Source organism: Aulostomus chinensis, chromosome 9, assembly GCF_037954235.1.
Source record: "Aulostomus chinensis isolate RoL2024-O1b breed Wild chromosome 9, RoL_Achi_v1.0, whole genome shotgun sequence".
In the NCBI taxonomy this organism is placed as follows: Eukaryota; Metazoa; Chordata; class Actinopteri; order Syngnathiformes; family Aulostomidae; genus Aulostomus; species Aulostomus chinensis.
Genome location: NC_141328.1, coordinates 30,215,673 through 30,243,336, shown reverse-complemented (window position 1 = coordinate 30,243,336; position 27,664 = coordinate 30,215,673). Strand labels below are relative to the sequence as shown.

Below are 27,664 nucleotides of genomic sequence, written 5' to 3'. Positions count from 1 at the left end.
AAGGAAGATGTGATGTTGGTCTGTAGTTGGTAGAACTTCTGGATCCAGGCTTGTTTTTGAGGAGGGTTTAATTCCTGCTACTTTAAAGGACTGAGGGACGGAACCAGATACCAGCGCCACATTGATCATATCTAAGAGGGAGGGGCTAACGAGAGGAGAGAGTCTTGGAGCAGCTTAGTTGGGATGGGGTCTAGGAGACAGGTGGAGGTTTAGAGGAGGACATTATTGAACTGAGCTCATGAAGGCTGATGGGAGAAAAACTATCCAAGTGTGTGTCTGGTCCTCCAGCTGCCTCTAAGGTTCTGGGTTCTAGAAGCCATGTTGTCAGCTGATGGCAGCAGGAGAAGAAGTTTCTCTCTAATCAGGAGAATTTTGTCATTAAAGAAGTCCATGAAGTTTTTTCTACCCAGGGAAACAGGACTACTTGGTTGAATAGAGTCAATTGGGATCCAAACATTAGTACATTTCCTCAAGTACCTTTATGCCACTTTAACTTATTTATACTGCATTTTTGCATAGAAACTCCTTTAAAGCCTTAAAAAAATTAAGCTTGTCACATTTCCTCCTTAATTCTGCTTACTCACATCATTTATTCATATTACAAAATCAGATTTCAAACCATGGTGAATGTTGCTCTTTTCAGGATTTCACATCAGCGTGTACTGCACAGACTAGATTGATGATGTCATCATAACAATGGTGATATCATCATTAAGAGTGGGAGAAAGGCTAAAATTCCTCTGTTGGACTTTTGCTAAATCGTCCTCTGAGCTGCAAATTTAAATCGATGAACATCATTTTTGTCAGTAACCAAAAGGAAACTTCTCTTGATCCTACAATCTGTCAGTCTACACCAGGGGTCACCAACCTTTTTGAAGCTGACGGCTACTTCTTGGGTACCAATTAATGCAAAGGGTTACCAGTTCAACAAACACATATATGTATAGTGTATATACAATTTTTTTTTTTTATCTTTATATAAAAACCCGTTTATATAAAGATAAATCTGGGACAGGCCTAAAGTCATTTTCAAATTCACACCGATGCAAGTGTGATTAAAAAATTAGATGCAGCTCACTGGTGAGTGGTGCGATGGTGAGCTATTTTTAGAACAGGCCCACAGGCAACTCATGTGGTCCTTGTTCGGTGACCTGGTGCCCGCAGGCACCATGTTGGTGACCCCTGGTCTACACTGAGAGTGTCCAGAGACAACACCACCCCCAGCTCCACTGACTCCCAGTAAAGAAAGATTTCAAGAGCAGAGGGAAAAAAAACATTTGTTTCAACTTTGTCATTTTTGATCCTACAATAAAAATGACCTCTGAATAATATGTCATGTTTCGGGACATTTGGTGTGCCATATAATGCATTTTTTGTTTTCCAAGAGCCATGTATGGCCCCATAGTCTCTAAATATGTTGCAATGGCGTGTCACTGACATCACTGGTGGCTGTTGTTTCCAACATGGCAGCCAAGTACATAAAAATATTGTCCTTTTACAACCAAACAGTCTACTCAAGTCTTTCTCTGAAGACCCTTCATGACACAAACAGACAGCGCAGTAACAGACTCTTTGTTCATATGAAAAGAGTGTCATTGTTTGACAAAAGTCTCACAAATCAGTTTCAATTTGGGCTGTAAGACACATACTGGGGACACCCAGTGGTGAAAGTGGGTCTTGGCTGCTGGCTGCTGTGTCCGTCTCCTCTCAGGGCTCACGACCAAGCCAACGCAGAGCAGAACGGGCCTGCACATGGCTGAATGGTGGCCGGAGCAGCATCACGCCAGTGAAATACGAGCTCAGAAATTCTTCTTCCTCTCAGCAGAAAGTCCAGTATGTTATGACAGGATTGACAGCGCTGTGTTTAAGGTCAGGTTTAGGGTCAAGAAACGATCAGTCAAGTGATTAACAATGATGGAAATCCCCAACGTCTCGCTAAGCTAATGAGACTAAACATCGTGATCTACTCAGAAAAAAACATAAGCATTGTCATAGCACGCCAAATGACTTCAGAAATGGAATGGTGTGTTATTGACACGCCTCTGTGGGATAACCCTGAATGAATACAATTGATTGACTGTGCTGATTAGACCGATTCCCCTGTGATTGAGAGGCACCCCAGGCTCATCCTGCGATCTAGAAACAGGCCTTGTAATGGACTTAGACCTCAATGACAGGATTCTACCAAATTCTTTCAACTGACCTCACCAGATTTGAGCTCACTGGGTGGTTTTAGGGGTCCATCTGGTAGGTCCTCTGTACCACTGGACTACATTTGTGTTTCCCATCTCACACATGAACACATGTCTTTAACCTGTTTACACATATGCAATATTTAACTATTTGTAATTTGTTGACTTTACGTATAATGTGCCTAGTGGTCGTATGTATTGAACGAACATAGGAATTTCACAGAAATGTACTTGTATGTCAGCGCGACAACTCCTTGAAATTTCTTGAAACTTCTTGCAAACTAACCAACACACAGTGGGAAAACCTTTGACTTCGCAAATCCATCTGGTTCTTCATCACTAAAGTAATGGCATATTTAAAGTTTTGATGGCAAAACTGAGTTCCTTTTCAAAGAGAAGAGTGGTCAAATGTTAATAATCTCTGGTGAATGGCACTGACGGCACAGCCATACTTCACTTCAATATATCATGTGGAAGAGACAAAGAGTGGTGTGGAAGACTGACAGTCATCATAAATACACATGACAGCGAGGATAAAAGTAGTTGAGGCCTCTTCACTTCATCTTGGGACTTATTGCTCCTGTGAAAGTCACAACTGCACGTCTCACTGTCTGCTGTCAGGTGTACAGTCCTTCTCTGTCCCAGCTGCCTTAAATCTTTATCACTTGCTTTAACAAGTTCATCCAGACCGCTTCACTGCAATGTTGAAGTCTCTCCATCTGAACTCAGTTCTGTTCCAGCAAACATCTGAGCAAGGTGGGTCATCGGCCCACTGACATCTACTGAGACTGTTTCACTTCACTTCACCTCCTTGCTCTTTTAAAAAGGAGAGCACACAGAAAGCTGCAGGGCCAGAAAAAAAGATTGGAGTACAAGAGGTACATGTTTGGAAGAAAAACAGCAATAAGCACTGTAATTGCAGTGAAGAGAAATGGCTTATTGATCAGGGCATTCATCAGACTGGCCAAGTAGCCTCGGCGTCCCAGCGAGGCTACTTGCTGCGGTTGACAGATTTGTTTGGGTTTGCAATCTCCGAGCAAATATTTCTGATTGGCTGAGGGGTTAATTCCATCGTGAGAATGTCAAATACAGCATAGGAGCTGGATTTCGACTTCTCAGCAAATGTTTTCAGGAAGTGCACAATTGACTTATTTTAAAAACATCATAATAACGAGGAGAGTGACTACACAAATAATTTTTGAAAAGAAACAGAATCAGAATGTGAGTACTAGAAAGAATATGATTGTTGACTTTACGTATAATGTGCCTAGTGGTCGTATGTATTGAACGAACATAGGAATTTCACAGAAATGTACTTGTATGTCAGCGCGACAACTCCTTGAAATTTCTTGAAACTTCTTGCAAACTAAGCAACACACCCTGAGGTGTGCCTCCCTGCAGGCTCATTCAAGCCTCTGCAGATGATCCAGAATGCAGCAGCACGTCTGGTCTTCAACCAGCCCAAAAGGGCACATGTCACCCCGCTGCTGCTTTCTCTTCATTGGCTTCCAGTGGCAGCCAGGATCAAATTCAAGGCACTTCTCTTGGCTCACAAAACAATCCCAAGAACGGCTCCAGCCTACCTGGAATCCCTGATCCAGGTCTACTCTCCTTCTCGCCCACTACGCTCTGCATGCCAAAGACGCCTGGTGCTTCCAGCCCAGCGCTGCTCCAAATCTCTAGCCAGACTCTTCTCTTCTGTTGTTCCCAAATGGTGGAACCAACTACCGAACTCTGTGCGTCCTGCTGAGTCCCTTTCTACTTTTAAGAGACAATTGAAGACTCAATTGTTCAGAGAGCACCGAGGCACTGAACCTGACTCTGCTCCTCTTTGGGGTAGAATCAGTCAGAGGGTCCAAGACCCAGCACTTAGTGACTATGTAGCACTAACTGGGTTGGGTGATGGTGTATGTTTGTCCAAAAAAAAAGAAAGGGAGGGGGGAGCGACACTTCTTCTGCCACTAGATGGCAGTACCTTTGACAACTCAAAACTGAAGCACTTTTTGCGCTACTATGGGTTTTTCCTTAAGTCTGAATTCTTGCTTGTGTTGTACGTCGCTTTGGACAAAAGCGTCTGCTCTGACGCACTGTAACGATGGAGATGTGGCTACAGCGCAGCAGCAATGCCGCTGAAAATACAGAGAAACAAGTGAAAAAGAAGGCGAAACCAGAGCCGATGAAGTACCGGAAGTAGGCACCAAAGGCACTGTGTTGTTTTTGTGGGGAGAAATTAGCCAACTTTAACTTGTTTAACTTTAATAAATCAGACACTGATGGCACAGCACTGGACCTCTTTATTTTCTACCAAAAATGTTTTGCGCATGTCAGGGGATACTTGACAAAAAACTATTTTAAAGGGGTTCATCACTGAAAAAAGTTTGAGAACCACTGACCTAGAGGAAGCACATAAAAGGTGAAGAGGACTGGTCCAAGCACAGACCCTTGTGGAACACCAGAACTGACTGTAGTGGTCTCAGAGGAACCATCATGTGGAGAAGTCACAGAGCTGTTTAGCAACTGCTTTCTCCAGAACCTTGGAGAGAAAAGGAAGATTTGATGTCGGCTGACAAAGAAAGTTGTATTTTTAAGGTTAATATTTCATCTGCTGCTTGTTGTTTGTAGGACTGAATATTTTCAATGCATTTTCACCTCATGTTAATTAAAAGATGGTACGCTGTGATGAAACTGACAGCAAACACCTCTGTCAAGGGGAGAGAGTGTGATGGAGCCACTTGTGTCTATAATACCGGACACAGTATATTCATCCATCCACCCACCATCCATCCATCCATCCATCCCTCCATCCATCCATCTTCCCCCTCTTCTCCTGTTGAGGGTGGTGTGGGTGGAGCCTATCCCAGCAGCCTTCCCCCTGGACAGGTCACCAGTCCATGGCAGGGCCAACACATAGAGACAGACAACCATTGGCTCTCCCAGCCACGCCTACGGTCAATTTAGAGTCTGGATTAACCTGGTCCCTCTTGATGTCTTTGGACTGTGGAGGAAGCTGGAGTACCAGAGAGAACCCAGCAGGAACAGGGAGAACACGGAGACTCACACAGAAAGACCCCATGCTCCAGCCGGGGCTCCACCCACAACCTTCTTGCTGGGGGGCCACACTGAGGACCACTGCTCCACTGCGCCACACAATATATTCATATAAAGTAAAATAGCTGGCTGATCACGCTCAGTCCACCCTGGACTAGGTTCACCCTGGGCTTGGTCCAGACGCGACCAGACAGACACTGTCTGGGCATATGATGATAAATGTGCACCATCCTGATTCAATGGACCCAATAAATAAAGAATGAACAAGAGTCCCGACACATCTGTGTGACATGAACACATTAAAACTGTTCTCATTTCTTTGTGATTATCTATCATTCTTTAAGGGTTCTAACCCGTTTGTGCAGGTTGGCTGTATCTTATTTCCTCTTTTTATAACACATCTTAACACATTTGTTTCATGAAACTTAATTTATCTTTAATCAAGAAGTTGATCTTGATGTAATTGAAATGAAATGTTAATTTTAATTTATATGATATAGTCACTGAATGACTTTCATCAACTGTCAGTGGGTGTAACTGCTCACACGTTCATTTGCGTTTGAATTGTACCTTGCTGTGCCTTCACTTATTATTAAAAAGAAACATAAGTACTCTTGACTTAAGTAGAAAATCTTCTCACACACAAAGGTAAAAGAAAAACATCAAAGCTCTTTCGATGTAATCTGCAATCTTTGGAAAGGCCACGGGTGCATTCTGAGAGCTGACGGCAAAAACAGTTTTTGATTCTATCAACACTCGTCGCTTTGTTGAAACTTTCCTTCCATAACTAACACTCAACAAGCACATCTTGTGTTTCTGATAAATTTGGATGATCTGCTGATTATCTTTGAATAGCCTTCAATGGGTTTGTTTTTGGACAGAAGAACTAACTGAGTCTCTTGTCTTCTCTTCAACAGATTAAAAAGTTTTTGCTACAGGACACATCATTCCATTTATTTGCTTCTGTACCAGGGAGACAACAGAGAGGCAGCAGGAGAAGAGGGTTGTCTCCAGTCCAATAGCTGCGCTCAGGTTTTCATGTATCTACTGGAATTGGTCTGTCACATTACATTCAAAGATCGAGTGCAAGTTCTTGTTCAAGTCTGTGGCAGACGAGACCTTAAACAGCCTGAATGTGTGACGTGAGGTCTTTGAGGCCGCCTGTGCTGGCCTGCTGCTCTGCTCCAGCTGCAGGAACAGAAGATGCAGGAAGGGTGAAGAACTCCTTTGTTCCTGCTGCTGTTGACTTTCTTAACAACAAGAAGTGAGTTTTACTGAAGTCACCTTTCCTTAGTCACAGGTTATGTGCCACAGGCCTTTAAGGTGGCTGTCATTAACCCTTTACTTAAAAAAACCTTCTCTTGACCCAGATGTGTTAGCCAACTATAGGCCAATATCCAACCTCCCCTACATCTCCAAGATCCTTGAGAAGGTTGTCCTGGAGCAGCTACATGAACATCTGCACAGCAACGAGCTCTTTGAAGCCTTCCAGTCTGGATTCAGGGAACACCATATCACTGAACCAGCACTGGTCAGAGTCTCTACTGATCTTCTTATAGCTTCAGACAGAGGTCTTGTCTCTGTCCTTTTGGACCTCAGTGCTGCATTTGACACCATCGACCACAGCATCCTGCTACAGAGACTAGACCATGAAACTGGGATTAAAGGAACTGCCCTAAAATGGTTTAAGTTTGTTCATGTTAATAATGACCATTCAGAGTACAGCAGAGTTACATATGGTGTACCACAGGGTTCAGTTTTAGGACCGATTCTCTTCACTCTTTACATGCTCCCTTTAGGTGACATAATCCGGAAGCACTCGATCAACTTCCACTGTGATGCAGATGACACACAACTTTACTGGTCGATGGAGCCAGACGACACAAGCCAGTTTACTCATCTGCAAGACTGCCTGAAAGACATTAAATCCTGGATGTCTTCTAACTTCTTAATGCTCAATTCAGATCAAACTGAGGTAATCATTTTTGGACCTGAACCCCTCAGGGACACACTCTTGAATCGGATCACTACTCTAGATGGCATCACCCTAACTTCGAGTACAACTGCAAGGAACCTTGGGGTCATTTTTGACCAGGACCTTTCCTTCAGCTCCCACATAAAGCATGTGACCAGGACCGCCTTCTTCCACCTGCAGTATCGCTAAGATTAGGAACATCCTTTCCCAGAGTGATGCTGAAAAACTGGTGCATGCATTTATCACTTCTCGGCTGGACTACTGCAACTCTCTCCTGTCAGGATGTCCTAAATACTCCCTAAAGAGTCTCCAGCTGGTCCAGAACGCTGCAGCCAGGGTTTTGACGGGAGTTAAGAAGAGAGAACACATCTCTCCACTTTAGCTTCTCTCCACTGGCTTCCTGTAGGATCTAGAATCGACTTCAAAGTCCTTCTGCTGACTCATCAGGCTCTCAATGATAAAGCCCCATCCTATTTGAAAGAGCTCATTAGTCCCTACTGTCCAACCAGAGCACTCCGCTCCCAGAATGCAGGTCTGTTAGTGACTCCCAGTATCTCTAAAACAGACTGGGAGGTAGAGCCTTCAGGTACCGGTTCCTCTACTGTGGAACCAGCATCTCTCCATGGGTCAGAGAGGCAGACACTAACTACGTTTAAGTCCAGGCTTAAGACCTTCCTCTATGACAGAGCCTTCAGTTAGGACTGGTTCAGGTAGCTCTGAACCATTGATAGCTATGCTGCTACAGGCTGAGACTGCTGGGGGACACATCAGGTTACATGGAGCCCTTCCCTCCTCTCCTCTCCTCTCCCCCTCTCTCCTCCTCTCCTCCCTGCACATTTTTGGAACTGTCACTACCACTACTTGTTGCACTTTGTAGTTTGGCCTTGGTGTCTCGCAGTCTCTCTGTGTTTCCACAGATCCACCAGAGCCCCAACCGCCGCCTGCATCGCCCCCCCCCCCCTCTTATTCCCTACTGTTACACTGGCCTGCGCTCCCCTTCCATGAACCAGTCTACCATCCAGTCCCCCATCAAGCTGGCTTGCTCTCCCTGCCTCCCCTTCCATGAACCAGTCTACCATCCAGTCCCCCATCAAGCTGGCTTGCTCTCCCTGCCTCCCCTTCCATGAACCAGTCTACCATCCAGTCCCCCATCAAGCTGGCTTGCTCTCCCTGCCTCCCCTTCCAGAAGCTTCCTTCTTCAACTGTTATTAACATTTCCATGTTTCCTCCATTCTGTGTTATAAACTGTTTTCTTGTCTGTACCAACATCTCCTGTCCGTCTGTCCCTCCTGGTGAGGGATCCTCCTCCCCTCCTCTGTTGCTCACCCTGAGGTTTCTCCCATTTTTCCCTGTTCAAGGTTTTCTATGGAGTTTCTCCTCAGTCGATGTGAGGCTCTGAGGGCAGAGGATGTTGTTATGATGCCATGAAGCCTGGAGACAAACTGGTGGTGAAAGCAGGCTACAAATAAAATTGCCTTGCCTTGAACATTTACAGAATGAAAAAGATGGACGTGATCTGGGAGAAGAAGTGACAGGAAGTGGATATGTTTGTACATTTCTAGTGACTCATGACATTCTCGAACACAACCGTCTATCTATCTATCTGTCCGTCCGTCCATCCATCCATCCATCCATCCATCATCTATCTATCTATCTATCTATCTATCTATCTATCTATCTATCATCTATCTATCTATCTATCTATCATCTATCTATCATCTATCTATCTATCTATCATCTATCTATCTATCATCTATCTATCATCTATCATCTATCATCTATCTATCTATCTATCATCTATCTATCATCTATCTATCATCTATCTATCTATCTATCTATCTATCTATCTATCTATCTATCATCTATCATCTATCTATCTATCCATCCATCTATGCATCCATCCATCTATCTATCTATCTATCTATCATCGTACATATACATGTACATGTATATATACATGTACGTATATATACATGTATATATACATGTATATATACATGTATATATACATGTACGTATATATACATGTATATATACATGTACGTATATATACATGTATATATACATGTATATTGATCATTGATAACCAACAGAAAATAATGTGCAATCTATGTCACTTTCCATCCATCCATCGTCATCTTATTCCTACACATTAAGGGTCGCGGGGGGGTGGAGCCTATCCCAGCGTCAACGGGCGAGAGGCGGGGTTCACCCTGGACAGGTCGCCAGTCCATCGCAGGGCCAACATAGAGAGACGAACAACCATTCACACTCACATTCATACCTATGGTCAATTTAGAGAATCAATCAGCCTCGTCCCCAATTGCATGTTTTTGGACTGTGGAGGAAGCTGGAGTACCAGAGAGAACCCAGCAGGAACAGGGAGAACATGGAGACTCACACAGAAAGATCCCGTGCTGCAGCCGGGACTATGTCACTTTCATTCAAGTGCAATAACTGTTCTCTCTTTCTTGTGCAATTTTAAATTCACACCAATCTTTCACTTTTGATATTTCGCTGAAAATGTGTGACTGTATATAAATATATAGATTTATGTGTAGTTATCTTTCTTTTAAATGATTTCTATTTATCTCTTTTTTTTATGCCCAGAACCCTGTATATACAGTATATTTAATAACTGTAACCGTAACTGACAAAATGATTTCTATTCATGTTCAATCGTCAACAAAACCTCAATGAAAAATGACTGCAACTTTTGAATTTTGAAACTTAAAGGACAATTTTAAATAACACTCAGTCCCAGACAGCCCATGCACCTGCGGTTTTCTGTAACTACAATATTTAGTGAAAAGCAGACACCAACACACATTTGTGACTGTGTCAGGGGGTGCAATTCCAGCTAATTGAGAATGTTGCATTCAAAGTCTGACAGGGATTACAGAAAAGCCAATTGCAACGATCCTCAGATCAATGCTGAATATGCACTCGATTTGACGGGCTTGCTCGTCGATAAAGCTCAAATGGTATTAAAGCTCTGAGCCGCCTAAACCTCTCAGGCCTTCTGGGCTGATTCATGACGTGGACAACACGGCTGTTCAACGCCTCATTACAGGAACGGCCTCACTGATGTTTCCACTCGCTTGTTTTTTAAAATAAGCCTGCCAGTGCATTCGATAGCATATATACACTTTTCAGAACTGAACCCTGCTTTAACTGTGACATGGTTATATTCCTTTAAATCTAATTTGGAACTTCTGTTCATAACTTTTATGGACAGAAGTTCTAGGTGCAGCCGGGTGGTGGAGGGGGTCGAGTTTGGTGGCGGGAGGATGTCATTTCTGCTGTTTGTGGATGACGTGGTCCTCTTAGCTCCATCAGGCCATGACCTCCAGCTCTTGCTGGGACAGTGAGCAGCTGAATGTGAAGTTGCTGGGATGAGAATCAGCACCTCCAAGTCTGAGGCCATGGTCCTCAGCTGGGAAAGGGTGGCCTGCCCACTCCAGGTCGGAGGGCGGTGGAGGTGGTTCAGGCATCTGGTGAGGTCCGACCAGAAGGAGGTGTTCCAGGCATGTCCGACCAGAAGGAGGCCTCGGGGCCGACCCAGTACCCGCTGGAGGGATTATATCTCTTGGCTGGCCTGGGAACGCCTCAGGATTCCCCCTGAAGAGCTGGTGGACGTGGCTGGGAGAAGACAGTCTGGGCTTCCTTGCTGAGGCTGAGGCCCCCGCGACTCGGACCTGGAGAAGCAGAGGATGAAAGATGGACCTAATTTTGATAAAAAGACCATTGATGTTTCCATTGTAATAAATCTGTGATAGATGGGGGTGCTACTTATATTCAACCTGTGTGAGTTCCAGATTCTGAGGTAAATGTAAATCAGTGAGCAGCAGGACAATGGAGGCGTTTTTGAGATATCTTGGATTATTTTATCCTTCGTAATCCAGTTCTCCAGAAGTCCTTGACTGTAACTACAAATTGTTTTTTGGTCTACAAAAGGATCATTGGAAGGATCAGGTCGGATCTATGTTAGGAAAAGGAAAGGGTCTGGTAGGATCAGGCAGAATCCCATGAGGATCTCTGGTAGGATCAGGAGGGATTTCAGAAAGGATCTAAGGAAGGATGAGGAGGGAGAAGGGGAGAAGCTGGATGAACTGACATCCCCAGATGTGAGGTGACTGAAAAGAATCATGGAGGATCATGCAGTTGTCTGTTCAATATTTCAATCCCACGCCAGAAGACTGGTAAATTGTCCAAAGGAGTTGTAAGTTGTCTTGCTGCAGTATAGCCATGATGGGGAAGTATTCACGAGGTGCAAAGATACGAGGCTGCACAAGACTCAGCGAGACACGGCTCAAAGACGTCATCAGTCTATCATTGTTGCACAGTGACACTTATCCACTTTGACAAACGCCGTGTTTTTTTCTGCTGAACAGCTTCTGCATGGCAGTGTGAACGGTGTTTATCTACACTCAGCTTAGAACAAGCTAACTAGAAGTAGTCAACCCAGGCAGCACATCCACAGAGCACGTGCAGAACATCCCGGCAGCAGGAACATGGCCATGTGTGAATCTGAGCAGTTACCTGGCACTTATCAGCCTCCTGAACACTGTGAGAAGTGTTTTGGTGAGGGGTTGAAAGGTCAGCATATTCATTTATATTATACATCGATTCTACACACACCTGTGGGTATCTGAGTGTATGTATTGGTGGTGCTGGCCTCCAGGACTCAGGGGCTTCTAAAGGGGGTCCCTTCAAATCTGTGCTCACCTCCATGGCTCCAGAACGTTCTGCTGCTTCAATCTCGTCACATCCGTCATCACTGTTCCATTTTCTTCCGCAGTTATGGTTGAGTATTGTATGAAAATGATTGAATAAATAGTGAGAATATGATCAATATTTTAAACAGATAAAGGAGAAACTAAAGTTTGACACCAGGCATTTCAGAATACTTCCTAAATACACATCTTATTGCATCTTTTTACTGTTAAAATACACATGTAAATAATGTGTGGCTTTAGATGCTTGTGCTGCACGAGCAAGCGGTCCGTGTTAACGATGGTGACATCAGTACTGCTGCTGGGGATCTTCTTAGGACCAGCAGTGAGACATCAGTTATCCGTCTCACCTACCACACAATTTTTCTTCCCTCTGCAGGTCTTGGGCTCCCTGAGGGCTGTAAGTCAGCTCCGTCCTGACACGCCCCAGAGGACAGGATGGTGCAGGATGCCAGGGCCAGCCATCATTCAGCATTTCCATCGCTACAGCTGTCCGGCTGCTGATGTCCATCTCTGCTGTTCCTCGTCGAAGGCTGTGTGCCCACACCTTAGTCAGAAGAAAGCTTCTCAATAAGCTGATGATTTACACGTGCCACTCAACCAATCAACCAGGAATTTGGCCCCGGCACCACAGATCACTGATCCAGTAACCGATCCCGTTATTACACCCAATCGGGAAGCTTGTTCACCAGTAGACGAGTGATGGTCTCCAGGATTTTGTTTAACCACCATGAGCCAAAGCAAGCATCTGCACATTGACCCTGAGCAGCTGCCTGTTCTACAGTAGTCCTCTCCTGGCAGATCCAGTTTTTAGGAATGTTGATATAAATCCTCAAATAAGTTTAGTCTTAAATGCCTATTGTCATATGACAAGTAGCAGAATCGAAACATCGCAGGTCGTCATCCTACTGAACCAGCTGACTTGAGCGCATTTAAATTCATTCTGTTCTAAAATCTCTTCAGTTTTCTCTCGTTCGCTTTCTTGGTGACAACCAAGTTGTTATACTCCGTTAGGGGTTTAGCACTTGGCTAATCTTTCTACACGAGCAGGACCCACAGTTTGACTGGAAGCTTGTCAGCTTCATCCAGGTGTATTTTCCTGCCTGCATGTGCAGCTCATCAGATCTACATGATACTGAGGGCCCCCAACCCTCCACTGCCTACCCCTCAAGGGTTAGAAATCCAAGACTAGTTTAATAACCACGCCTGTTTACCCATTGTACTAAATGAATTAATTTTATTCTACAATCGAATGGAGCACATACTTTACATTTTGTGAAAAACATTTGGGGTACTTTACGTTGCTCCATTCTCCTATAAATGGGTAGTCACTGCCACCTGCTGGTCACATATAAATCAAAATCATTTCATGTAGAAGTGAGCAGCCAGGGGGAAAATATGCTGAGTCTGGACAGTTTGAAATGGGAGATTAAATCTTCATTGGCAGCACAGACACACTGAGAGTCAAACATCACCCCCTGAATGTGAAGGTTGTACATTAATTTATGAAATAGCAGAGAGTCAAAAGTGTGACCAAAATAAAGACTTGTATTGTTTCGAAACCCCAACCAAGTCACTGGTACTCCAAAGTTCATGTACAGTTTTAATCACTCCACAGACACAGGACAAGATTTTTTTTGGTCATAATTTTATTCTTTAAATTATTTTATAAAATCTCATCTCACATACATACATGTATATGTGTGCGTGTATACATACACATATATATATACATATATACACACATATATATATACACACACACACATATATATATATATATATATATACACACACATATATATATATATATATATATATATACATATACACACACACACATATATACACATACACACATTATATATATATGTGTGTGTGTGTGTATATATATATACACATATATGTACACACATATATGTGTATATATATGTGTGTGTGTATATATATATATATATATGTACACACATACATATATGTGTATATATATACACATATATGTACACACATACATATATTTTCACTGATTGACAATTTTGGCTATTATCCCTTTCCACCCCCACGTATGCCCACATACTGATGGTATGGTCCATTCCCCTTCACGTAGACATTGTGCAATGATATTCAGTGCTGGGGGGGGGTTTGGGTGACAGATATGGTATCCGGGCCTTGTACATGGCATGCCAAGAACAGGGTAGGGAAGGAGGGAGTAGTCGAAGACTGCCTACTACACAACCACCACGTCACAGAGGTAAAGGGACTATCGACTTCCACGATGATCCGAGTGTGTCAACCAAGCATGTTCTGATGGCTCAATGCATTCCATGACAGCAAATATTAAAAAGCTCTTCTGTTTTACCACAGCGGTCATTTTTCTCTCCTGATAACTGTAAGCTCCACTGCAGAGATTCACCATGACCTACGGCAGCAACGACAAGAGTGCCCACAAACGCAGCAGCAGCAGCAGCAGCAGCAGCAGCCCTGAGGACTGTCTAGCCCTTTGGAGCTAAAGATCAACTCAAACCTGCGTCCCATAATGAGCAGGGTCGGTAGCTATGATGATGACTGGCATTCTAGGCTTGCTGAAAGGCCCACATCGACTCACCTCATACCTTTCTAACCCAGACTACACATCTGGGGTCCAATAACATAATTGTTCTTCATTTGGCAAAACCAGGAGTGTTGCAACATGGCTCAACGCTTCTACATCGTCTTTGCTGCTGGTTTGATTTACAATTCAGAGTTGAGCAACTAAAATATCTATGATGAACATTTAAAAGGCTTCACTGAATTAAACAACTGTACACCCCCCAGATCGCAGCCACACCCATGTGCTTCATCTGAGGTCGGACCGTTTCTCAAAGAACCCTTCATCCCAGCAGTAACCAAGCATCCTTCAGTTCCAACACCAACACACTAAAGTCTGTCTAAATGGAGGACTTGAGCGAGTCGGGCATCACCCCTGAAGCAGAACATAAAGGGGATGTTGGTGAGAAGAACTAAATACTCCTCATACCTGACTTCCATGCAATCATGGTTTCTTCTTCGTGTCTCTGATCCCTGCAAGTGTACAGAAGAAGAACTGTTCTAACATACATGATTCACTGCGTAATTCTGGAGTTTGCAGTTTAATAGGCTCCATCATAGAAACCTTGCGTGGTACTAAAGTGTGTTTCTGAATGATGTTTCTCCAGCTTTCACAGTACAGGCTTCATATTTAGTTTATGCCGTGGCAAAGCCGGCACAAACTAAAACACGCTAGGAGACAGAAGAGCTCAAGGCATTGAGAGGTTCCAGGTCAGAACTCCACGGCTCTGTAGCCGAGTCCGCCCCTAATCTCAGACTCATCAAACTCCTCCTCCTAGCAAAGAGATATACAATTGTCCCTCAGTGGCGACTCATGTCATTACGGTGGATGAATTTACACCTTTATATTTCAAGTAGATGGTTTATGAAGAACAATCTACATTTATAACATTTAAATAGAAGCAGAGGTGATTGATCTGTGACCTCCCAAGCCACAAAAAGACCTTTCCACACCAAAGACAGGACTACAGCTCAACCCCCCGCACCACTTAAGGACCTCAGTCTGAAAGAGCCCCCAGTGGGTGACTGCCACCCGGGAGACCGTGTTCACAAACTGGAAGGCAGCTGGTTTGGAACCAAATTGTGTAGTGCAGTACTATAGATGGTCCCTGTGAACCTAAAACGTGGAGTTACCATTCAACTCCAATCACGAAGTTCTGGTGATGTACAACCTCACCGTATCCCATCTACATGACACATTCTGAGGGGATGAGGAGCTCCATCAGCTCCTCGCTGGTTCCCAGGTGCTCACATCCAGCTGTGGAACATTACACTTGCTGCAAAAATAAGTGTTTCTCAAACAGAAAGTCCTTGCTATTGCAGAAAGCTGGTTATGTCACAGAATGACGAACTTCTGCCGGTGTTTAAAGGGACTGAATCTGTTCACACTGAATTGGGATACTAGTTTTAATTCAGCCAAAATTTGAGATGCAAATTCCAGAGGAATATTGAGGACAATATTTCTAAGGTTTGCAGGGCAACTTTAAACCACAGCTGGCTGAAGCTGTTTGAGGTAGACAGAAACCGTGACAGACCAAACCCTAAGTACTGCCTGAAACAAATCAGTAGGCTGACATGCGCCAGAAGAACTGCACGGCCCAGTGAGACTGACTGGGAACCAGTGACCTGTGGAGGCCTACGGACGGTCCCGGGAGGAGATGATGGGTGACGAGGGGACAGCTCAACGGGTGATTCAGCAGAATGAAGTCAACACATCTTCAATGTCTCAATTCAACAGCAGCACTGAAACCTCCACTGCGGAACCGGAGAGTTGCGGGTGTATTTACAAGACATATGACATCTTGACTCTTTAAGAAGCAGCAGACCCCATGTTCCCACCCTCAATGCTCCTCATGCCTTTAACAGTCACAATGTTCTAGAGAGTAGAGATTAAAAATATATACTATTGACTTTTTGACTTCCAGTGTATGTTTTCTTTCCCCCATGTTTCAAATTTGAAAAGATCTCCTTTATCACTATGAAAGGACAGGTCTTTTCTGCACACGCGCACGCACGCACACACACACGCACCTACGTTTATATACTATATAGATATCTATATATATCTATATACAGATACATAGATATATATATAGATATAGATGTAGATATATATCTATGTATATAATTTCAACTGTGAAGTTAGGCAAAGTATATATGTTCATTTGGAGAGAATTCATTTAAAATGAGAGAATTAAATTCTTTTCTCCAGTTTCCCTTTTGAGGAAAGAATTTGAGGAATTTGGGAAGCGCTACAACATCACATGACTACTCGAGAGCAGGTAGCTAGGTAAAAGGAAGAAGAAATACATAAAAGGCAGAGAGATGGGCAGACAACAAGGCTCTCTGTGGCTCTTGTGCATTCTAGGGCTCTACTGACAGCGAGGGAAAATATACAGAAGTTCAAGTGAGGGTTAGAGAGCGTCAGATAGAGGTGAGATAGTGAGGGCTCGTCTGGACGGGGAGCGGCGCTAAAGCAATAGTGCAGGACTACGCTGCAGACTAAAGGAGGGCTGAAGGGAGAAACTGATGTGTCTTGTCAAGATCACCGGTACACCAGGTGAGATATGGTGCCAGATTTGAAATTGAGCTGATGGTTGGGCACAAAACTGTGCTGGGGGTTCTTTCGCGTACACATATCCTTCGCGTACAAACCCATGCAGGAGTCACATGATACCTTAGAGCAGTTCACACAGGTGTGTGAGGCACCTGGCTTGTTGCAAAACCCGCAGCGTGATCCTCCCATGCTTATTCGCTCACTGCTGCCTCCCTTTGGTGTTGTCAAGGCAACAGACTTGCTTGGAAACAGCTTAGTGGACAACAGGGGCTTCTCCACCAACTGGGGGTGAGGGTGGGGATGAGAGTGTGAGTGGGTTAGTGTGAGGGGGTGAGGGTGGAGATGCGAGTGGGAATGAGTGTTTGAGTACACAGAAAGTTTCTCTTTGACAGGGATGTATCCATCAAGGGGCCGTGGGGATTTGGCGTGGTAGTCCTGGAGGCTACAGCAAGGGGAGGGGTCCACGTCATGGCAGGCAGAACAGAGGATCATGTCACACCTCTGGCAGGACGCCATGGTGGAGCAACCCAGCCCACAACCTTGACACTTCACACTACCATGGGCTTTGAGCAGCCACCCATCACGGGCCTCTCGAGGCTCTCGGGATGGGGGTCGAGAGGGGGTTTGCCTTCCACCAGTCCCGGCACCTCCCCTCTCTGTGTATAAGTCAATTTCATCCAAAGACGACAAGTGGTAGGAGGTGTAATCAGTTGGCGGAGGTGACTGAATGGGGAAGAAATCCGCAACGGGGCTATAGGAAGGTGGTGCTGCCACAGAGAAAAGCGATGCTGAGGTGCTGGGCCTGATGATCTCATCCTTCATGTCCTCCTCTGCATCCACAAACAGAGGTTCCTTCCTCAGACTCAACGAGGCCTTCAAGACAGGTTTGCTAGCTGCTGCATGCCAGTGACCAGCCCCATCTGTAACGTCCACTGACTTTGACGGTCGGCTTCCTCGCCTCAGGTGGTGAACATGAGGCCTCTCTATATCCAGAGGCTGCACAGACAGCCGAGCCATATCCGCCCCGAGGCTGTCGCGTCTGCGGAGTGCCTCAGCACAGCCAGCGGCATCATCTCTGCAACCCCGGCGCAGTTCCAGGGCCTCCAACTCCGAGGCTGAACCACGGGCCAGAGCCACCACTTCCCCCAGGAGACGACACTCCGCTTGGGCCAGGAAGAGCTCAAAAGCCAACTGGCGGAGATGATTTGATCCTCCTGGGTGCTCCTGCAAATAGAACTGCGAATCATGGTCACAAAAGTAGCCGATAGTGCGCATCAGAGATCGGAGCTCGGTATCAGAGATCGCAGACTTCAGATGGTACACATACGGGCCGGTGAAGGTCTAGAAGAGAGACAAGTTCATCAGCGTCAGTGTCAAGCTGGCCAGCATAAAGCCAATAATTACCTTCAAGAGAAATGTAGGGTTTATCATCTTTCATGTAGTGGGGCAGAGAAATCTAAGAAATGACAAATACAACTAGTCAGGTTGGGTTGCACCTTAAGTGGGTTCTGAACTTTCCTGAATAATGAAAAAATCATGAAAATATATACAGAGTCAAATGTCATTGTGACATGATGGAATAAAAAGATGAGAAATAAAGGCTGTGACAAAGAACAGTGTTGATTTTGGTACAGGACTCAACTCAAATGTTCATTTTCACCTAAGATGGGTGCCATCAACACAGAGGTGAGTTTGATAGATACGTAAAACCCTGATGAGCCAAAGAATCACTACAAACTGCAGCCCAAAGTTATTTATCACTCTCGTAACGAGAAAGTCTGAGATCCAACAGGCCTTCATTGAGCTTCAGATGCTAACAGATTCAATACAGCTCAAGCACTTTAGATCGCAAACGTTAGTGGGGCTTCCCCTAAAACCCACTTTAGAATAGAAAATGTCAATTATATTACACACTCTATAATTAAGAACATTATTATGTCACTTTAGCAGCTTTTTTATTAAAAGATATGCGGTCACCGGCCTACAGCATCTGTCCAGCTCCTTTACTGTCTCACTGGAGTTTTAGTGACCAGAGACAACAACTGAAGGAGGAAAAAGACGGAAATCCTGTTTGCATCCCAAGGTCGTGATTGACGGATAATAAGATTGTAAGATTCAGAAAGAGAAACATGAGGGTGAAATATTGAGGTGGTTTGGTGGACGTCCCCATACTTCAATGTACCCTGAACAGAAACTGGGGACAGGTGGACCCAGACTGAGAGGACAGGTGCTGTACAACTGACAGAAGTAAAGTAGCTTCGATCCAGCTGTCCTAGAGAGAGCAGTGCTCACCTTTATACATCTGAACTCCTTCTTCCAGGGGAAGAGCAGGAGGTTGGTGCAGATGGTCTCCAGAGTGTGGAAGGCCCTCTCCAGACTCCTGAGGTTGCCTCCTCTCTGGCAGCGGAGCGAGCTCTCCACCACTTCATAAAAACGCACCATGCGAAAACGTTGTCCTGGATCTGGCTGATAGGCCCCAAGCAGAGCTGTGGCTGTGGAGAGGAGGGCCTCACTGTCTTTATGTCTGCCTTTGTCCCCCTCCTGTGCATTTCCAACCCCTGATTTTTCCCCTCCACTTTCCAGACGCCTCTCCAGGGCCCCCACATACCTCCGGAACAGGTCCTCCTTCAATTTGGCATCCATTATCTGCAGCAGACTACCAGTCAGCTGTTAGAATCTTTCCAAGAGAGCCTCACCCCTTCTGCATACTCTCCAAAAGGATGCTACAGTCAAGCACCATTTCTGGTCGCCACGATTCACTGCACGCACTGGAACCCGGTCACCATCAACAGGGTTGGTAGAGGAGGAAGAACCGGACCTGGCATCCAATCAGAAGCACATCTTCCTTACTAGAGATGCCGCTGTCAGTTGTCGTAGCGACGCTGCGGTCTGTGGGGACGCCTTCTCACAGGCATCTCTGGCGTGGGCTCAAAGCCGGACTTGTTCCCAGACAAACACGCCTCTGTCGTGCAAGAAGAGGTCAGGTAGAGCTTTTGCTTCACGCTCTGTTAATGCAGCGCTGCATCTAATCCATTGCCCGGTAGCAGCACGTACAAGGTTCCAAGGTCACTCAGACGCCAAGCCGGAGCCCCGGCGGTGTGATTCTCCTGAGCCCGGCCGAGCTGGAAGGACACGGGAGCGTTAGGAAAACCCAAGTCTCACTTAGACACTCAGCTGTGAAGCCATTCGGCCACATTTCTCCCTGCTGATTAATGCAGTCAAAGACGGAATTTGAGACGATCCCGGTGTTTTAAAAGGTTCAGCAACAAGAACGATGTGGAAGCATCACGAGTTTGTCAGGGCGCCTGGGGGGCGTGAGCTCGTCGACCCCGTATCTAGTTGATGCGCCGAGGACTTCAACACCACAGACCAGACCCCCGAGGAGCCCGCATGGTTGCAGCCTCATCAACACTAACAGCACTGGGTTCCGCATATTTGCGCCACTGGGAACGAGCCATCAGCTGCGCGCAGGTGGAACAGAGACCGCGGGCGGAGTCGCGCCGGTGCTGCTGATCTGCGCCAGAGGGCAGGTTGGGGCCACTCGGCCGGCCGTTTTCCGCACACACGAACATACACGCCGAGCATCCGTGCAGCCAGCTAGCAGCCAGCTAGCAGCCAAGCTAGCAGCCAAGCTAGCAGCCAAGCTAGCAGCCAAGCTAGCAGCCAGCTAGCGCAGCTAACAACATCACCATGCCTGGGGTTGCGCAACCACTAACGCAGGCTCCAGCCACCGATGCGACACAGACGAGCTATCGGAACATCGTGGACGTCATGTAGGCATCAACGTCCAGCCCGCCAGGACCGCCGCTCACCCAGCTGAGGCCCCAGACGGGCAAATGCAGTGAACGCCCATTTCAGCGAGCTGGCTAGCTGGAGCGAGCCGGAGCGAGCGGGCAGTCTGTCCGCGCCAGACGTGTGACGTGTGTCCTCGCCAGCGCCCTGACGCGGCGCCGGTGCGCCTGAGCCCCGAGCCGGTCGAGTCGAAGCCCTGTTTGGGAGCGACGACGCCACCGCCCGCACACCTCACCTGGCCAGTGCTGCTAGCCGTAGCCCGCGACGCCTCCTCAGCTGTTGGAAATTCCCATCATCGCAATACGCATGCGCAAGGTTCTTACAGTTTGTCGTCATCAGAAGCCCACGTGCTGTCGGAGAGGAGGAGCCGGAATGGCGATGCTTCTTCTTCTACGAGGGTATTTCAGCAGACTTCCTGCCCCGGGGCGCAACCTCGCCCCCCCCCCCCCCCCCCCCCCAGGTTTTTCCTCACATCATCCACCTGACCATCCCAGTTGAGACGTCATCAGCACCTTTGTCTTAAAGACGTGAAGATTTTGAAGAAAGCAAACTTAAAAATGAGTGAAGAGGAGGACTTACAATGAAAGCAAAACCTCGGTTCTTCCTTCCTGCTGCGTTGGTCCAGTTGGTTTGTAAACAGTGGAATAAAACTACAGGTTAGGGTCGCCCCAGATAGCAGCTAGCAAGTTAGCGTCTGGATCCTTTCTGCTAAGATGAGCTTGAGCACCGCTGCACTGGAGAACCACCTTCTGATGAACATGACTCGGGGCTCTGGGGCCCGAGGTGCAGACCCTTAAGATGAGAGCCTGAGACGAGAGACAGGGTTCTGGGTGGCTTTGGTGCTATCTAAGTGGGCAGGGATCAGAGCTGCCAGAGATCAAAGATGACAGGATGACAGACAGAATGACTGAGGTGACATCAAAGTCAGAGCTCTGAGATAACAGGCAGAGATCAAGTCAGAACCCACGAGATCAAAGTCAGAGCGGTTTGGTGACGTCTCACTGCCCACGGCCGCCCAGCCCAGTGACGCGGGTGAGCTGCAGCTGCTGGTCTTCTCCCAGACAACACAACCTGGACCCCAGGACCCTCTGATGTCATCAGGGGACTTTGACAACACACAGCCATCACAACCTGCCCGAACTCGCCACCGTACCTCGCCTCTCCACGTTTCTGGTTGCGCGACGGACTGCGCATGAGAGAAGAACCTGATGACGATGACGTCGTTACGGAAACGTCTGGTGGGGAACTGACTGACACAGTGGAGAAGAAATGGCGATGCTCGGAGGCTTTAGCTCTTCACAGCACAAGAAAAACGTCTCGGACACCAGCAATGACGTGTCAGAATTCCTTTGTCCAGTTTGCCTGGAAATATTCGACAGTCCTGTTACGACACAGTGCGGCCACACGTGAGTATTTCACCGTTTACCGTCTTTCTCATCATTCATCACGAGCACGGCAACAGTTTCAAATATCTGGGGAGGGGGTCGCTTGTGTGGCAAACGCGGTCCCACCGCCCCCCGGTCTCGTGGAGTCCTTCTATTATGTGGCGTTCCAGCGGGACCGGGACAATGAGACTTGCTGGGACGGCGACGTGCGGCTGCGCCCGCCGCCCGCCGGGGAGGCGCCGGCCGGGCCTTCACTCTGGCCGGGGCTCGTCCTTCGGTCTAAACTCAGTAGGTACACCGCAAATCCGATGTCGGTTTCCCACATCAGTTTCAGTTTTGTTTACACCGAGGAGAGGCCTCGCCTGGGAGTTGTAGTTCGATCTCCGTCGGATGAGCGGGTGCCGTCAGGCAAGAAGACTACAAGTCTGCGCCCCCTCGCGTCGGGACTTTCCATCGCATTTACAGGAAAAGCTCCGTTTATTTTCACGTCACTCTATAAATAGACCGCGAGAAACCTGGATTCCTGCACACAGGTCTCACTCCTGCTTTGATTCGTCAGAAAAGTACGTCTGAGTAACGCGCTTTGTAACCCTCAAATGGCAGGGATGTGAAACTCCCTCAGACTCATTCAGCTTCTAAAACGTCTGGCAACTGTCAGCGTCTGTCGCCTCCTGTCAAACAGCATTTTTGAGCCAAGGAGGAGGGATAAAGTTGTCTCTGCTTCTCCTTCCAGAGGCCGGCCCCTCTGTGGTAGTTCAGGGTTGCAGGTGCAGCTTAATCTTAGTTCATGCCTCTGGTATACATCTGTCTGTCTCTCTCTGTCTCTCTGTCTCTCTCTCTCTGTCTCTCTCTGTCTCTCTCTGTCTCTCTCTCTCTCTCACACACACACACACCAAAGGTGCCCATATTTAAAGCATAAAGCTGTCTGTTCTCATAAAAAGAGAACAGACAGCAAAGAGAGGGGTTCCAGTCAACGTGACAGCAAAGTGGAGGACAGGCCGAAGGGGGTGGGGCTCTCCGCTGCTACGGTTGAGCCTCGCCAGGGATCTTGATTCCGAAGCCAGCATGAGTGAGCCAAGTCCTTCATCCTCACACCTCTTCATCTTTGGCTCTTCTCAGGTTCTGCCAGAGTTGTTTGCAGGAATGTTTGCGTCCACAGAAACCGGTCTGTGCCGTATGTCGGGCCACGCTGGGCCACTGCACTAAAGCTGTCGAGCTGGAAGCCCTCATCCAGTCATCGGTGACAGCTTGTAAGGGTTGTGGAGCTCAGGTAGGCTGGACGTGAACTGGATCTGTGCTGCTTTATTGAACAGTTTTTGATGTTGCTCTCGTTATTCAGGTTGGCCTCTCACAGATGAGAGGTCACACGGCCGCTTGTTCAAAATATCAGGAGTACATCGAGGAGGGAGTGAGGACCACTGCCCAGAGCCAGCCCGCCATCATCAGGTGAAACCAGGACCGTGTCAGAAATCACTCCCTTCCTCACTGTGTGCAATACCTGGACCAGACTGCCCACCTGTACTATCTGTCCCGCTCTGGTGAAGCAGATACCTCTGTATTACTTGAAGAAGTTGTGTCCTCGGCAATAAAGTAGATGACCAGGACTTTGCCAACCCGGCTAAATATACAACTGTCTGTAGGGTGGTAATGGTCCCAAATCAGCATCCAGAATCAGAACCACACTGTTGGTAATCTTCCTGTCCTGGATCACCTGCATCAGTCACCGCAGCAATGCAGCCTTTATAAGGTCTGGTGCTTATTGGTCCGAATGCCACTAAGACGTCCATCAGAATGAGGACGAGACCTTTTCCTCTGAGTCCAGTCTGTCCTCTCAGCTGGTTTTGGTTGAGAAAATGCAGAGTACCTGTGGACTCATGCTAGCACACGTCTACATAAATCTACACTAAGAAAGTGGAACCAAATACTGCAAAGTGAATGTGTGGTGTATTGCAGCGTAGTGCTCAGTGTCATAGTTCTGCCCAGAACATGTATTAGAACCAAAGAGAGAACCTGCTGTGTGGTGCATTTCACTGTTTCTGACTTACAGTTCAGTGCCAAATCGCTACACCTTCACCTGCCCTTACTGCAACTGCCAGAACCTTGATCAAGATAGCCTGGTGGAGCACTGCACCACCCAGCACGCCCGAGACGCTCGGCAAGTGGTGAGGAACCGACTCTGCCCTGGCAGAATGAGCCTCCCCGTAAAACTCCACCTAACAAAAGCATGATTGTTTTCCCTCTGGTCGCTGAATCCCTGCAGGTGTGTCCCATCTGTGCCTCGATGCCTTGGGGGGACCCCAACTACAGGAGCACTGATTTTTTGCAGCACCTGAAGATTAGACACACCTTTTCATATGACACCTTTGTTGTAAGTTAGGGTCCTGAACACATTCAACTTGCTGTCGTGTGAATGATCATGTTAATCATGCGTGTGTTTCGCAGGATTACTCCACAGACGAGCACACGATGATCCAGGAAGCTCTACAACGCTCCCTTTTGGACAACTGAAGTGTATAGAACAATCCAGGAGAGGACGGACGCGTTGTCTGAGAAGACGGAAGACGCTGCATCGTCACTCATCTACCATGAGGATGGTGGTACCGTATTACTATGAGTAACCAGTTTCACTGGGAATCGGTATTGTAACTATCAATCTGTAGGTCTATTATGATACAATAACTCCTGCTACATGATTAAAAAAGCCTACCATACTGTCTGATTTAGGAGTGCTACTGTGTCTCTGGTGTGGAAATCTCTTATCTTGCCCCAGTTCATCCTATAGACTTGATAGTTTGTTAAATATCTATTAAACTCAACTATGGTTGTTTGTTCATTAATGACATGGCACCATATAGCCAGAAATGTCCAAAGTTGTAAGTCAACTTCCCTGTTTTCAATACTTGATGTAATAAGAGGGTTCTACCACTAGGTGGCTAACTGTTGCCAGCAAAGGATCAACTTGGCTCAGTGAAGGAGTCGACTAAGGTTAACAGTAATTTATGATAATCTACTCGAAAGATAAGAGGGGTTTTTTCTTTCTTTCTGAGTTCATTTACAAATGGAACCTCTTGTCCTTTTCATGCTGTTTGTGCGAGAGAGTGTGCGTTCCTTCTGTTTCCTGAGATCTACTGGAAAGAATAAATAATTCGAGGGTCAAACAAAGCCAGGCATGGCTGCTTGCTTTATTTTAATGTTTCTCCCTTATGTCTCTGTGCCTGCTGGTAGATCTTGTTTCTGACTTCCAAAACTCATAGGGCTAATAGTTCATCCAGCACAGTTTAAGATCCAAGGACACTCATCAGAATTTCAGAATTGGTCACTTAAGTGATTTTTGTTTGGGAATAACTGATTTGCTTGTTTGCCATTAGGGGGCAGTAGAGTTCCACCATTCTGGGGCCTTGTAGCAGCCTGGTTCTACTGCAAGACATAATTCACCTCAGACTTCATCCTGGATATGTGCTGGACTCAGTTTATCCCTCAGCTGAGTGGTTCACTGCATTCTGTTCAACGGCAACATACAAAAGAGTCCCTGATCCTGCAGTTACGCTGAGGTCACATGTCATAGTGAACGGAATAACCACACCTGCACTTGGAAACGCTTGGTGATGCAACATGGTGTAAGATTTTAAATGGAACTCAATGTTAGTGTGTTGTTTTTCCACATTTTCCACTGTCCTGGATGCTCCTTCACAGAAGTCCAGGTAGTTTTCTGGCTTCAATGTTTCTTAGCATCACTGCTCCTGTTCTTAGTTTTTATCCTTCCAAAAACTGAAAGCATGTGAAGTTACAAGAACATGTGAGTTTCACGTTGCTCGATGATTTTATTTTAATTTTGAATGTCAATTGTGTGTTGTTCTACATTCGTGTTGTATTCCAGTGACTTGTGATGGTCACAGATCAACCCAGTTGTATAATTCTAGAACAGTCATATTGCATTTGTCTTCTAAAATAGGTCCTCACACCCAGATGAAGTAGCGCTAGAGCAGAACCTTAATGCCTTGTCACAGTCTGCTTAGATGTTCCTTTTCCTATCCAGTAAAATGTGTCATAATTTTGTATGTTTCTTGTGTATAATGACCTTTTTTCTGTTCTCAATATTTCTCTCATTTTCTTTTGTTAGCTCTTCTGTCAGGAGCTGCTAAATCCTGATAAATTAAAGCTCTTTAATTATTTAAACCCTGGCCCCAGAAATCAGGCGCAGTGATTTATACCTGTGTGTATGAGGCGTGAGGGGGGAAGAAACAACACTCACTGTTTGATGGATGATCACTGTGTGTGTGTGAGTGTGAGTGTGTGTGAGAGAGAGAGAGAGAGAGAGAGAGAGACAACAGGTAAACTGAACCAGGCTGAATCAGTCAAATTTCTGACATTCCTCAACTGTCATAATTAGCGAGAAGGTGTCTGAAACGTGTGAAGAACAAACTGTGGAATACATCAAAGAAAGCAACCTTTGTTCATGTATGAGAAATCGGGCCGGTGCCGTGTCACACCAACAATGATGTTGCAATGTGTTTTTGCTTGTCGTGTCTGTGCTGAGTCGATGATGAAACTCAGGCCCTTTGGTGTTTATTGTCCACAGGGAGAGAGAAGCCTCTCATCTCTATTCTTCCTGCTTCTTGTGTCTGTAATTGCTGGAGCTAAACGATATTGGGGTTTCTCACCTAGCTCTACAGAGAATCTCACCCACCAAACTTCTTGATGTAGTCCCCCCTTTCTCTTTTCTTCTCCTTGCCCCCCGCCCCCCCGATTAGGTTTTGCTCCTGGCAGACGGAGGGGAGATGTTAGCTGTGAGAGAACTAACGAGATACTTGAGTGCTTCTGGGCAGGAAGGAAGTCGAACCGAAAACATGGCAGAGAGAAGTCTTTCTTGTCTGTTTGGTGGTGGAGCTGAAACGGGAGAGGGGGGCCAAGGTGGGGAATAGGAAGAAAGGGAGGAAAAAGGGAAGAGAAGTGAACACATTGAATAAAAATTTCATAAAGTTCAGTGTGTGGCTTCTTTGATGCGAGCAGGAGATGGTGTGTGGAGTCTGCAGGCTCTGTGGAGGCAGCAATTAATGCTACATGTGCCTGCAGGCGTGTGCGAGAGGTGTGGCGACGGTGGCTTTTTAAAGTGTGTCGCATCATCACTCGAGACCCCCCCCCCCAACCTTTGTTTTCTTTCAGTGCATCGGAAACCTCCCCCATCCAAGTATTCAATGATGAGAACTGAGGGGTTTTTGTAGGTTGGCCCTGGCATCGCACAGCTGAGCAGTTTGTCCTGTTTGAAATAAAGTTGCGCTCTCGATCCTGGTCGGATTCTGCAGAACTCACCCTGGAAAGGTAGAAGTATTACTTTGGGCTCGTTCTCGAGAAAGATGGCTACAGATGATTTCACACCAATCGCGACATAATTT

At 46.3% G+C, this 27,664-nt stretch overlaps 2 protein-coding genes across 3 annotated transcripts; one reads left to right on the top strand and one right to left on the bottom strand.

The window, feature by feature from the left end:
- Positions 1-13,526: 13,526 nt before the first annotated feature.
- Positions 13,527-22,621, bottom strand: spata2 (spermatogenesis associated 2). 2 transcript variants are annotated; one of them, XM_086215000.1, is made up of 3 exons: positions 21,466-22,621; positions 19,387-20,216; positions 13,527-18,435 (listed from the first exon to the last, which is right to left on the bottom strand). In XM_086215000.1, exons 2-3 carry the CDS (start codon positions 19,735-19,737, stop codon positions 17,083-17,085), a joined length of 1,704 nt encoding a protein of 567 aa, XP_086071126.1. In that variant the 5' UTR covers positions 19,738-20,216; positions 21,466-22,621; the 3' UTR covers positions 13,527-17,082. The 2 variants fall into 2 exon arrangements, with proteins under 2 accessions (XP_086071126.1, XP_086071125.1); XM_086214999.1 differs by lacking the exon at positions 21,466-22,621 and adding an exon at positions 21,122-21,254.
- Positions 21,362-26,447, top strand: rnf114 (ring finger protein 114). Its single transcript, XM_086215001.1, has 6 exons — positions 21,362-22,292; positions 23,391-23,541; positions 23,611-23,717; positions 24,319-24,433; positions 24,532-24,639; positions 24,714-26,447. Exons 1-6 carry the CDS (start codon positions 22,156-22,158, stop codon positions 24,777-24,779), a joined length of 684 nt encoding a protein of 227 aa, XP_086071127.1. The 5' UTR covers positions 21,362-22,155; the 3' UTR covers positions 24,780-26,447.
- The last annotated feature ends 1,217 nt before the right edge of the window (positions 26,448-27,664 follow it).